At 40.3% G+C, this 13,480-nt stretch overlaps 1 protein-coding gene across 1 annotated transcript in view; it reads left to right on the top strand.

Annotated features, from left to right (window-relative positions):
- The window catches only part of CELF2 (CUGBP Elav-like family member 2), a 446,151-nt gene that overhangs the window by 420,894 nt on the left and 11,777 nt on the right, over positions 1 to 13,480 (top strand). The window contains exons 10-11 of the mRNA XM_042780234.1: positions 2,255 to 2,374; positions 11,265 to 11,444. Of these exons, the coding sequence (XP_042636168.1) occupies positions 2,255 to 2,374; positions 11,265 to 11,444 (300 nt within the window). The remainder of the gene's footprint in view (positions 1 to 2,254; positions 2,375 to 11,264; positions 11,445 to 13,480) is intronic.

Here is a 13,480-nt window from a genome sequence, read left to right as displayed (position 1 = left end):
AAAGAGGACAAGCACAAATATTCAGCATATACTAAAACAACAGCAACAACGGGAATGATAACACAATTCATAAACAAAATGAGCTCAGCACAGAAAATAATATGGAACAAAGAAACCAGGGACACCATGAAAAAATACATAAAAGAAAAATGTCCACAATTTTTAGAGTTGCATAGTAAAAGTATACAGAAAAGAGATTACTAAAGTGTGACTTTCACTTTAAAATATGCTTAAGGAGGAAGGGTAGATTGGTTCTCAAATATTCTAGAGTCTGGATGAGAGTTTATGGGAGTTTATTTTTTTCAGCTTGTGTATATATTTGAAAAGTTTCACATATGAATGTTCTTAAAACATTGACATGATCATATATGATTTTCTTTGAAAAAGAGAAAGAAGGAGAAAAACAGGTGACATATTATGAGGTATCAGAAGCTAATATCATACATGGACAGAAATGAGACAAGGTGGGGAATTCACTTTCTAGACATTTGATCTGGCCTTGGCCAAAAGGGCTCCCAAGAAAGGAGCACTGCAGGCAATACAGTGTGGTCTCTGAAGGCAGAGCAGCCATGAGCTCTAGCTGGGCAGGAACATCCCAGGAGGATGGATGAACTTCCAGGGCATCCTAGATGGAGGGAAAGTTCACATACTCACAGTGACTTCACAGCTAGAAGAGGACCAAATGTTTCTTGTAAGCAACGGGCAAGGTTAAATTTAACTTCTGATTCCCTCCCAGGAGCGAGTAAGATAGTGTATGTGAAAAAGTTCAGTAAACTGTAAAGCTATAGAAATGTTAAGAACTACTATTTACAGAAGCAATTACAATGCAGAAGGAATAGTGGTACAGCCACTTTGGAAAACAGTCTGGGAGGGCCTCAAAATGTTAAACATAGAATTACCATAAACCAAAAAACCAAACTCACTGCCGTGGAGTTAACCCGACTCATAGCAACCCCTCCTTGGGTTTCCAAGGTGGTATCACTACAGAAGTAGATTGCCCAAACTTCCTTATGAGGATTGGTTGGTGGGTTTGAAGCACCAGCCTTCTGGTTGGCAGTCAAATGCCTTAGGCATTATGCTACCAGAGAATTACCATATGACCCAGCAATTCCACTCCTAGGTGTATAACCAAGAGAATTGAAAACATATGTTTACCCCAAAATTTGCACGCAAATGTTTATAGCATCATTATTCATAATGCTAAAAAGTAGAAACAACCCATATGTCTACATATCCACAGTGTACAAGTAGATAAGCAAAATGTGATATAGCCATACATGAAATATTACTCAATAATAAAAAGGAATGAAGTACTGATACATGCTGTAACAGTGATGAAGCCTAAAAACATTATGCTAAATGAGAGACAAATATTGTGTGATCCCACTTACATGAAATACATAAAACAGGCAAATGCATAGAGAGTAGATTACTGATTGCTAGTCTAAGGGTGGGAGATAGAGAATGGACAGTGGTTACAAATGGTGGGTTTCTTTTTGAGTGATGAAAATGTTCTAAGATTAGATAGTGGTGATGGTATACAACTTTCTGAATATACTACTAACCACTGAATTGTATAATTTACAAGGGTGAGTTTTATGGTATGTGAATTATAGTTCAGTAAAGCTGTTATTTGAAAAATAAAGAGGAATAGAGGAAGGAGGAAAGGGTTTAGACTAAAATGATTTTTATCTCATATCACTTCCCTGCCTGTCACAGCTACCACCTCGGTCCTGAAGTCTTAGGTCAAACTTCGGAGCGTGCATGAGTTTTTTCCACAACTAAATTAAGAAAATCTAAACAGTAAGAAAAGCAAGAATTGACATTTTATTTCCCCAGCCACTCCTTCATGTTCTAGTCCTTTATAACCCTGGACGATAAGGAGGCTTAGCTGACAGGCTCTGCTCTGGGAGAGATCAGCCTGCGTTGGCTTCTCAGGCCTCCCTTCAGATGGCTGCATTTGCAAATGTGCCCCACTAACCAGCAATGAACATACTCATTAGTGCTGTAGTGGCAAAACAGAACCATGATGATTTTTTAAATCACCAAATCTAATTGTCAAAATTGCCACAAGTACAATCCCATTTGTCTTTCACGCCAAAAAGTGAAAGTGAGGCTCACAGACTTAGGATGCTTAGACAACTCCCCTGCTCCATCTGCTGTGTTGACGACAGATTACTTTCCAGGCCAGTTGGCTTTCACTCATCTTATGCTTTCTCTCCCCCTTTTCCTCTGTCTTCCTTTTGTTTTCCAGTGGCTGCTTCAACCCCCAATTCCACTGCTGGTGCAGCCATGAATTCCTTGACCTCTCTTGGAACTCTGCAAGGATTGGCTGGAGCCACTGTTGGATTGAATAATATTAATGCACTAGCAGGTACCATAAACAGTGAGTATTTGCTGCTCTGGTGGACAGCCTTCCCCCAAATTCTCCACAGAAAATGGTCAGTCAGAAATGACCTAAAAAGAATATGCCACGGGGAGAACTAAAACTTGGGATGGAGGAGCACATGCTTTGAAAGGCAAAAGTTATCTACATTCGTTTTGTCTTGAAAACAGCCTACCACTCACCACCCCTAGAATCTCTTATGGGGTGTATGTACTCATCCGTAGATTCCTGAGATTGACAAATATTTTTATGTTTGTGTTTTATTCTGGTCTTCTGAGAGGCAGTGAGCTATAATAGAAAAATTAACAAACTAGGTATCAGGAAGCCTGGCTCCAGGTTCCAGCTCTTAAACCAGTCAACTGTAGGATCTTAGGTGAATCACTAACCCCTCTCTGGGCCTTAAAGTCCTCATCTGATGTTGGAACAGATGATCTTAAAAAAATCTCAAAAATCCAAAGATCCATGACAATTGTATAGAAGACGGGGAGGGAAGAGGCCCTGGGAAATAGGAGATGAAGCTGAGTGGAGAGGATCTGATCTTGGAAGTCCCATCATCCACAGACATGGGTCACTCTATAGTAGTGACTCTCCAAAGGGACATCATATTACCAGGGCAGGTTGAAGTAGGTTTTGAGTCAAATAGTTTGCAAAAGCACACTTAGTTCTGAAACATCAGGACTCACTGAACAGCTCTAGGGTCTATCTATCCTAAGAAGCATACCTGTTTCTGTCATTTTCAGTCTATGCAGGGAAGTCATATTTTGGACTTGTGCTTTGTATAGGTTCCTTTAGTATGAGAAACTGATCCTCAACCTACAAAGGAGGCACTTTTGCCTTTCCCTCTGGTCACCTGAGAGTAGCCAAGAATTGAATCATGATAACCAACAGAGCTTCTTTTGGGAAGCAGTTACCTACCATTCAGTCAAGCAACCTGTCACAAGCCCATTTTAAGCATTAATAAAGGAATCCTCAGCAAGTTGCCCTAGTTCAAGCCATTATTCAGTAAATAAATGGTTTTAAAAGGATGATCAGGAAGTAAAATTTTTTGAAAACAAAATATCCCAATAAGTTTATAAGTTACATGCTCAAAAAAATTATTTGATTAAAAAGAACCTAAAGCTTATCCAAATAAAGACTGACTTTTATAATCATGATAAGAAAATGTTTACAAGGAGGAAATGTTTAGGTTTTATTAAATTCTTTTATTCAGATGCTCTGGGAGAAAAACAGACAGAAACCTGAACTGAGTTTTGTCTGAACATAGGCAAAAAAAAAAAAGGAAGAAAAGAAAAAGATTTCCTTTCAGATATGATGGCTCTTGGTTGGTGAATAGTACATGAAGAGGTATCCATGCGACAAGCCAGGATGCTTTATTCCAGTTAAAATTGCCTCCAGTTTTCACTTCTTCCAGCAGCCAAGTATGAGCCTTCATTGCTTTGACTTCTGTTTCTGGTACAGCTCCTCTTTTTGACCTTGTTCTGCAGAAGCTCGAACCCAGTTGGCCTTCACCTAGGTTGTGGATGTGTGTATCTGCACACATCTCTTCATGCTGCTTCTCTTGCCCCAGGACCTAGTTCCCCTAAAACAAGGACTTTGATTTGATCGCCTGCCTGTCCTTGGTCTGCAAAGTAACAGGCCAGTGGGAATGGTTGTCCTCCTTAGCACGTGCTCATGATTGCTGTGTGTGTGTCCTCCTGTCTGTGTTGTCCAGCTAGCTCCTCTCCATCCTATGATGTTACACATTGCTGGGATTTTCCCATCATTTTCGGAGAGGGACTTTGTGGAATGGCAAAAAACCATGACTAGTTCTTGCGTGGGGTCTTGTGTTATATAAATTTTGCTTCTGGCAAGGACAACAGGGTTAAATCATCTTTGTTTTTTGTTTTTTCTTTAATCCTTTGCCATTGGGTTAATATATGAATTAAGAAAGAGTATTTCTGGTTTCAAATAACCTCTACCAGATAGAATGAACTAGCAAAATGTTTTAAACTAAACTTTATAAAAATCATGCACAGAAGAAAATACAGTCCTTAAGTTTGGCAGATGATACATTTCTACATATATATTGGTGTGTGTGTACACACACCAATATATATGTAATAGAGGGGAAACTCTGGTGGCGTAGTGCCTAAGACATTTGACTGCTAACCAGAAGGCTGACAGTTCAAATCCACCAGCTACTCCCCAGAAGGAAGGTTGGGCAATCTACTTCCATAGTGATACAGCCTCACAAACCCACGGAGGGGTCACTATGAGTCGGATCCGATTCGTGGACAGTGAGTTTGGTTTTGTTTGGTATATAATAGAGCTAATGGGGCAAAGTTAGGATAACTTCTTAGCCACAGCCAAACACCCTGAGGAAGGGAGTCACTGGGCCCACGAGCTCGGGACCATGGTTGTGGAGGACATCAAGCTCAATTGGCATTACATACTACACAAAAGGAGCTCTGGTAGCATAGTGCCTAAGGCACTTGACTGCTAACCAGAAGGCTGGCGGTTCAAACCCACCAGCCACTCCTCGGAAGGAAGGTTGGGCAATCCTATTCTGTAGTGATACTGCCTCAGAAACCCAAGGAGAGGTCGCTATGAGTCGGGGCCGACTCAATGGCACATAACAACAGCAACAACACTACACAAAAACATTGGTCTACATCCTGCTTTGGTGAGTAGCATCTGGGGTCTTAAAAGCTTGTGAGCAGCCATCTAAGATGCATCAACTGACCTCTCCTCATCTGGAGCAGAAAAGAATGAAGAAAATAAAAGACACATGGAAACAGTCCAAGGGTCTAGTGGACTGTGCAAACCTCAGCCTATATAATAACCCTGAGACCAGAAGAACTAAATGGTGCCCAGCTACCACTGTCAACCACTCAGAAAGGGATCAATTCAGGAGATCCTGAGTAGAGTGGGAGAAAAATATGGACACAACTTAAAATCATAAAAAAAGACCAGGCTTACCGGTCTTATAGAAACTGATGAAACCCCCAACACTATAATCACCTTTCGGGCCTGGAATTGAACTCACTCCCATGGCTTCCAGCCAAATAGTAGACGGGTGTATAAGGTGAACATTTATACCGAGTAGCTGCACTCCTTAGAACAATCACCCATGGGAGTTAAGAAGGCAGTATTTGCATAGGGAGATAGCTCAGAGGGCAGGAAATGTAGGAAAAAGGTAACCACAGGGAGGAAGTGGGAAGACAGCTGATACATAATTGGGCTTAAAATCGGTATCATGGAATAAAATGTGTATGAACTGTTGTATGGAAAATGGATTTGCTCCGTAAATTTTCACCCAAATCACAATTTAAAAAAAAAAAGATTTAAAAATCGTAAAAAAGAAAATATAGTCCCTCTGATTTGATGTATAGCACAGAGCCATTTTACTATCTCAACATTGACTTCAAACTGATATTTGCTACTATCTCAGATGCTAAGAAAATCTTCTAGTATACAGTGCCCTCTTCTAGACCTTTCTTTCTCAACAAAAATGATGGTGATTACCTGTCTTACTGGACGATTCTCAAAAAATGTAGTCAGCAGTTACCTGGACAGGGTCTGCTTCTAAAATGGCTACTATGTCCTACCCTACTCTGTTTCATGACTCATTACTTGCCACCATAGGAGAGTTTTCTGAATAGAGCCAACCCTTTTCCATGGACAGGAAGAAAGTAAATTGAATCCACAATTAATTCCGAAACTCACTTCACCCTAAACTTTACCATAGATTTACACCCATACACACCCCTATGGAAAATGAAGTTTTTGATTAGTAGACAAGACTCAAAATTAAACTATTTGAGCTTGATATCCGTTTTATTCCCTTACGCATTTCTTAATGAAGGGACCGAGAAACAGTACAACACTGTAAAGATAAAAGCAGAAATAAGGTCAGAAGGAAGGAATGTGGATAATTCACCAACAGGGGCTTTTACCTCTGGATTATTTGAGGGTTCTCTAGGCATGTTTTATATATTAATATTTGAATATTAATACATTAATAGATTAAGAAAATTCTATTTATATATATGTCCACCTAAGAATCTGTACCTGATTGTGTTTAAATGTGTTATGTTGACTGACATCCTTATTTTCATTATTTACACAGCATAATTCTTCTAAATAGCTTACTATATAGTGCTTAAAATTGTAATGGTTTGACTACCACCAGCTCCAAGAGCCTGGTGAAAGTGTTTATGGAAATACTTTATGTAAAGTAGAGAAAAGAGAAGATGTTTTAGGCATACTTCTGTGTCTTGTCACTCTTTACATTGTAGAATTACTGTTTTACTTTATATTCTTGGAATATGTAAATGTGCAGTTAGATACATATGCATGGACACAACCCCCTATACATAGACATATGTGTAAACTCCACATATTATACATGTTAGTATTCATCTACCCTGGTTCTGGACATTTTATACTTAAATTTTCATTTATCAGCTTGCGGTTTTGAAAGATATACTCCATGTGTACAAAGGAAAACTTATCCCAGTAAATAGATTACCAGTTTTTCAGAATATATTAACGCATCCATCCCTTTTTCTTTTTTTTTTTTTTCCTTATTATTTAGTATCAGACCTAGCAGAGTGGCTTGCAAATAAATTTAGTCTGTTTATGGATGGGCTTTGCCCTTGACACTGCTTTTTTTGGTGCCCTTCCAAAGTGGCCACAGAGAACATTCAGATTCATATATGGATAGGTCTTTCTATGTCAATGAATGAAATTATCAGGAATCTCACAGCTATTTGGGTCTCAGTCACTTGAGAATCCTTGGAGAGCAATTAAGTTTAAAACACTTAGTGATCAATATATGCACTAATATATTTTATAGGCCATTTACCAAGACCTGACCTTATTGAGGTTTGCCACACGTGGCATTTTGTTCCAGCCTTCCTCATCTAAATAGCATGCATAGGAATCTAGATTAAATGGAAAGAAATGGTCGATCTATTTGGCCTTTTCAAAGAAAAACCCTACTCTTTTAAACAGAAGCTTTTTATTCACTTTAACTTTCTTCAGACCTCTGCTTCTATTCCCCAGAGTTTTGAGAGGTAATGAGGAATTGATAAATGTTATAAAATATAGAAACACATCAAATAATTCACAAGATTAACCTTAAAAGTGGAAATCTTCTTTTGATGGTTCTGTAAATTCCTCCTTGTAATCAGCTCTCTAGGGAGCTCTGGTGGCACAATATTTAAGCATTTGGCTACTAAACCTGAAGGCAGTGGTTCTAAGCCAACAGCCTCTCTGTGAGAGAAAGATGTGGCAACCTGCTTCCGTAAACATTGCAGCCCTGGAAATCCTGTGGGACAGTTCTACTCTATCCCACAAGGTTCCTATGAGTCCAATTGACTCTATGGCAATGGGTTTGGTTTTGTTTTTGTTAATCAGCTACCTATTCTACCTTGGATTTGACCGCACACACTCCAGATTTTCCCAGATACAAGAAATACTGATTTTAATTATTCTCAGTGTACTTATGTTTATAAGAACTTTCACTTTTTTTGTTCAAAAGCATGGCTTTACCCATATTGGAGACAAGCCCTGGGCTGAGATTTCAAGCCCACCTCTGCAACCTGCACAGGTCCCTTTGGCATCTGTACCCCTTTTACTTCATGTCTCCTCTACCATCTCCTAGCCCCAGGCAGATGAGGCCAGCTGGAATTATTTCCTGAGTGCACAGAATCAGCAGAAGCAAACTGAAAACCCTTCAGAAAGCAAATTTACCTGAGGTATAGTAGCGTAGTGCCTAAGGCACTTGACTCCTAACCAGAAGGCTGGCAGTTCAAACCTACCAGCCACTCCTCAGAAGGAAGGTTGGGCAATCTACTTCCATAGTGATACTGCCTCAGAAACCTAAGGAGGGGTCGCTATGAGTCGGGTCCGACTCCATGGCACATAACAACAACAACAACAACAGTAGTTCCAAAAAAGTCAACCACGGTGAAGTGTACCCAGGAATGATGTGAGGACATGGCTGGAAGGTTACTGGCTGGAGGTGTAAGCCTTATAGGACTCTTAGTTAGTCCTGAAATATCTATCCAGTCTTTCAGGAGCATAGCATTCATTTTGCTCCTGTTTCAGGGGAATTTTTTTTTTTTTTGGGGGGGGGGGCAAGAGGAGGAAAGAACTGGAAGTAGAGGAGATAATTTTCCTGACCATGTACTAGAGGAAAATGAGAGTTGGGGGTTGCAGAAACTATTGCACTTGAATCCCATATATCTAGCCGTCTGAAGAAGCCAAGTTGTGGAGGCTACAGTCATGTCGAGGCATGAAAACTCCAAGATATTTCACTGACAAAATACCATGGAGATGTAGGATTCTCAGCCATTCCATTGACTGGCAGGGTAAATACTGAAACATTCATCTTAGTGGGGCTGCTGTCTTCAGCCTATGTTTGTCAAACAGCTTTGCCACACATAGACCCTCTGTAAGCACCTTGGGGTCTAAGTAAAGAAGAGTGGCAAGTCAATGCTCATTCTTCCACTAGAATTCCACCCTACACTGGAATCTGCGTTCCCAGAGGCTTGATATAACGACTTGATCATTTGTATCCTTACCCCTTTATTAATAATTGCCTGGCAAAAAGGAAATCAACTGAACTTACACACTGTGTGCCCAGATCTCTCCTGAGCTTTTCTACACTCTCTTCTCATTTCTCTCATAAGAGAAACCGTCATTTCTTTGCTTTCACACAAATATTGGGAGGTAAGGATGAAATAAAGCCAAAAAAAATAACAAAAAAAAAAATATCAGTCCCCACCCCTTTACCATCCAGGAGAGGACAGGGATGGAGGGGAAGAAAGGAGGCAATGAGGTAAATGTGATTATTTGGTGTCTGAGGAATTGTTTACAGCAATTAGGAGGACCAACTGTTTCCAGGTGCCTCGGATGCACTGTATTTGCATGACCAGAAAATAAGGAGAGAGAATAGACAGTAATTAGAACCTTAAAGTAGATTCAGGAGGACCTCTACTGGGCAGTACCTTTTTACCTTAGTTTGTACTTGCTAGATCTGCTTGAAATCATTCTTTTTTCAGTTGACTATCAATTCATTCTCTTATCCTTCACACTCTCCTTACCACCATCACCACCCCAATCCTCTACCTTTGCTGAGAATGTAGGTGGTAGCCTGTAATCCAAGTCCCAGTTCTATGTCTCAAGCTCCCCCACCCCCAGAAGAATATCATACCTGAGGCTCTAAGATTCCCCTGCTTTTAAGCTATAGCCTAATTCAAGCTGTTCTTCTAAGAGATGAATTGTCAAAATAGCAGATGCATATAATGGAATAAATAGAACATTCCCATCTCCTCTGTTTCCTGTGGATGGCCATGATAACATTGATGGCAGTGTTGAGGTGAATCTGGTATTTGATTCCTTTGTGTACTTTCCAAGCATTCTTATCTCAGTTGGTCCTCTATTCTCATTAGTCTTCCTTCCAGTTTTCCTCACAGTCATTTTTGCTACTTTTATATCTCTAATCAATAGTCCTAATTCCTTCGGTATTTACGTTAAGGTTTTCAATAAGTTCATCCAAGAAACATTTTTAAAAAAAGAAAAAATTCTAATCATAAAGGGAACTGAAGATAATTGTGATGTCACCTTTTCCATTTCCTGCATTCATGTGGAAGTTACCACTCTATAAAGTGCTGCATGTTTCAGGGGAAATGTGACATAATCAGCAACCATGATAACACAAAAGAGCAGCCAGAATACAAGGTAAAAATCAGAAAAGTATGCTGGCCAACATCCAGCTCACATCAGTGTATAGCCAAGATCCAGCTAACAGACACAGGTGTTACTTCAGTTGCCTGAAAAACATGACATGGAGCTCTTTCTTTCACTGGCAGAGACCCCAGTCCATGTGCACTGATTAATACTCATGCATGTATGTGTGTTAACTATTTACTTCTGAAACAGTACCGTTCCATTTCCAGCCTTTGATATTGAATGAGCGGCTTCAGTTCTCTGCAGTTAGAGGAAGGGTCAACGTTTCTCCCTGTGCCCCAATCAGCTAGATTATTTCCTAGGTCATAGGAGCTCAGGTGTCATAGTGCCTAAGGCCTTTGACTGCTAACCAGAAGGCTGGCAGTTCAAACCCCACTAGCCATTCCTTGGAAGCCTGGGCAATCTACCTCTGTAGAGATACCGCCTAGGAAACCCAAAGAGGGGTTGCTATGAGTTGGATTTGACTCAACAGCAATGAGTTTGATTTTTTGTTTGTTTGTTTAGTCCCTGAGAACATCCTGCAACTCCTTAGGAAAGCTAGTTAATGAAACTGCTTGCTGACTCGCTGGTTTACTGAATACGGAACTTGTCTGTCCTACCATTTTCTCATCAGACAGCTTAAGGGAAAAATTTTATTTTATCCTTTCCTTCTCAACCCCCTGAGCCATCCTCAGAGAGCCCCCAGTAAACAGATTTAACTGTATAGATGTTACAGGCCTCTGCCACCACTGTTTTTTTTTTGTTTGTTTGTTTTGTTTAAAAAAAAAAAAAAATGCCTGTAAGCTCTAAAAAGCAGAAGGATTTTATTTCAAGAAGATAGCAGCAGTACTTGCCAGTAGCACATTGCATGAAATTAAGATGTATTGTCTAACTGTAGTGCCTCAGTGAATTTGATCACTGGCCTAGGGAGTAAGGGCTATCATTGCTCAGGATTTTTTTTTTCCCCATCATTGTTATGATTTATTATTTCGTCGTTTCATTTTTAATTTCCTGTTGGTTTAATTGGTGTGCTAGCTGCATGCTCTTGCTGTTGTACTTGTGTCAAATGATTCTCGAACTTCCTTTGGAAAGCACTAATGAATAAGTGCTATTTCTCTTCTCTATTGTTGGGTTTTTTGTAAAGTTGCTCAAATGCTCTCAGGTATGGCGGCTCTGAATGGAGGACTTGGCGCCACAGGCTTGACGAATGGCACGGCTGGCACCATGGACGCCCTCACCCAGGCCTACTCAGGGATTCAGCAGTACGCAGCCGCAGCGCTGCCCACTCTGTACAGCCAGAGCCTGCTGCAGCAGCAGAGTGCTGCGGGCAGCCAGAAAGAAGGTAAGGACCGGCCTGGGCTCCAGGGCAGCGCCGGGTGTGGCCAGCCCAGTGGGCCGCTGTCTCCTTTAGCATTCACGGAAACTAAACTGAGCTGGTATTATAATGGAAATCAGTGGTGGCTTTTACTGTTCATGTTTGTTTATCTGTTTTAAGGAAATTGACATTCTTTCCCTCCTTACTTCCCTTCGCCCATAGTTCCAAACTTGTCTGGACACTTTGACTTTACACACGGTATTCTGTAAGGAATAGAACAGTTTTACTTTATAAAATTGTAAATTTTAAAGGGACACAGGTTAAAAGACACTCGTGTAAAAAAGAAAGGAAACTTTTTTTTTTCTATTTGTAAATGACACAGAAGAAAATTTGGACAGTCTACTTCCATAGTGATACCGCCTCGGAAACCCAAGGAAGGATCGCTATGAGTCGGATCTGACTCCACAGCAGTGCGTTTAGTTGGGGTTGTGGTTATAAATGACATGTTGTTGTTGTTGTTGTTATGTCGCCGTTGAGTCGCACGTGACTCAAAGCAACCCGTCCTTGGGTTTCCGAGGCAGTATCACTACGGAAGCAGATTGCCCCATCTTCCTTCCGAGGAGTGGCTGGCATAATGATCATTAAAAATGAAAGGAGCTCTGGTAGTGTAGTGACAAGACACTTGACTGCTAACCCAGTCAGCGGTTCAAAAACACCAGGTGCTCCACAGAAGGAAGACAGGGCTATCTAATTCTGTAAAGATTTACAGCCTCAAACCCAAATGGGGGTGGCTATGAGTCAGAATCAACTGGTTGGCAGTGAGTTTGGTTTTTTGGTTTAAACCATTTATTTCAATCTTATGTTCAGACTTCTCTTTTTTTCTAACAGAAAGTCTTATAAGAAGCTTTTCATCTTTTAATTTAGTTTTCTTAAGCTGTATTTCCAGGAGCTCTGGTAGTGTAGTGCCTAAGGCACTTGACTGCTAACCAGAAGGCTGGCGGTTCAAACCCACCAGCCACTCCTCTAAAGGAAGATGGGGCGATCTACTTCAGTAGTGATACTGCCTCAGAAACCCAAGCAGGGGTCGCTGTGAGTCGCGTCCGACTCAATGGCACATAACAAGATGTATTTCCACACATTGTGTGTTTCTACACCATTACATATTAGTTGCTGCCATCAAAAAGTGCCAGCAAACCTGCCTCCCAAATCAAGGGGCGCCACATCTTTCCTCCACTTAAAAACAGGAACTGCTCATCTGTACAGTCTTTGTACAGTCTTGCCTGCATTTCTTAGGCTTTTCCGAGTCCAAATGGCTTGTGATTATGTAACTGCCTCATTGGAGGGTAGGCAATACTTTTTAGGTTAACAATAAGACCTACTATTAGGACTGACTTGTTTTTGTTTAATTGGAGGTCTTCTGGGAAAGCAAATAAGTGATTGATTGTCTTGCTTCTCTGCCAATAAAGCAAAATAAACTTCAGGAAGCTAATGCTAAGAATAAATTAAAGCTAATTATAAAATGGTTAATGAGCTAGTCCAAATAAAGATAGCTTTTTCTGTTTTTCTTTTTCTTTTTGATTTCTTCCTCTTTAATTAAAGTTGCTTTGAAGCAAAATCTGCAACATGCTATTTATTCTCTATGATTTATTTAGAATGTGGAAAAAGAAATCAGAGAAGTACTGAGGCAGGATTTTAAAAAAATTCATTCCCTTCACCCCATAGTTCCAAACTTATCTGGACACTTTGACTTTATACATGGTATTCTGTAAGAAATAGAACAGTTTTACTTTATAAAGTTGTAAATTTTTAAGAGGACATAGCTTAAAAGACACACATATAAAAAAGAAAGGAAATTTTTTTTTCTGTTTATAAATGGCATGTTGTTGTTGTTATTTGTCATCAAGTCCGACCTGACTCATAGTGACCTCTCCTTGGATTTCTGAGGCAGTATCACTACGGAAGTAGGTTGCCTAACCTTCCTTCTGAGGAGTGGCTGGTGGGTTTGAACCACCAGCCTTCTGGTTAGCAGTCAAGTGCCTTAGGCACTATGCTACCAGAGCTCC

This window comes from Orycteropus afer, unplaced genomic scaffold (genome assembly GCF_000298275.1).
Source record: "Orycteropus afer afer isolate SDZICR_OR568_19922 unplaced genomic scaffold, OryAfe1.0 scaffold00028, whole genome shotgun sequence".
Lineage (NCBI taxonomy): Eukaryota > Metazoa > Chordata > Mammalia > Tubulidentata > Orycteropodidae > Orycteropus > Orycteropus afer.
Note: the sequence above shows the minus strand (reverse complement) of the source record. Positions and strands in the feature narration are given on the sequence as shown.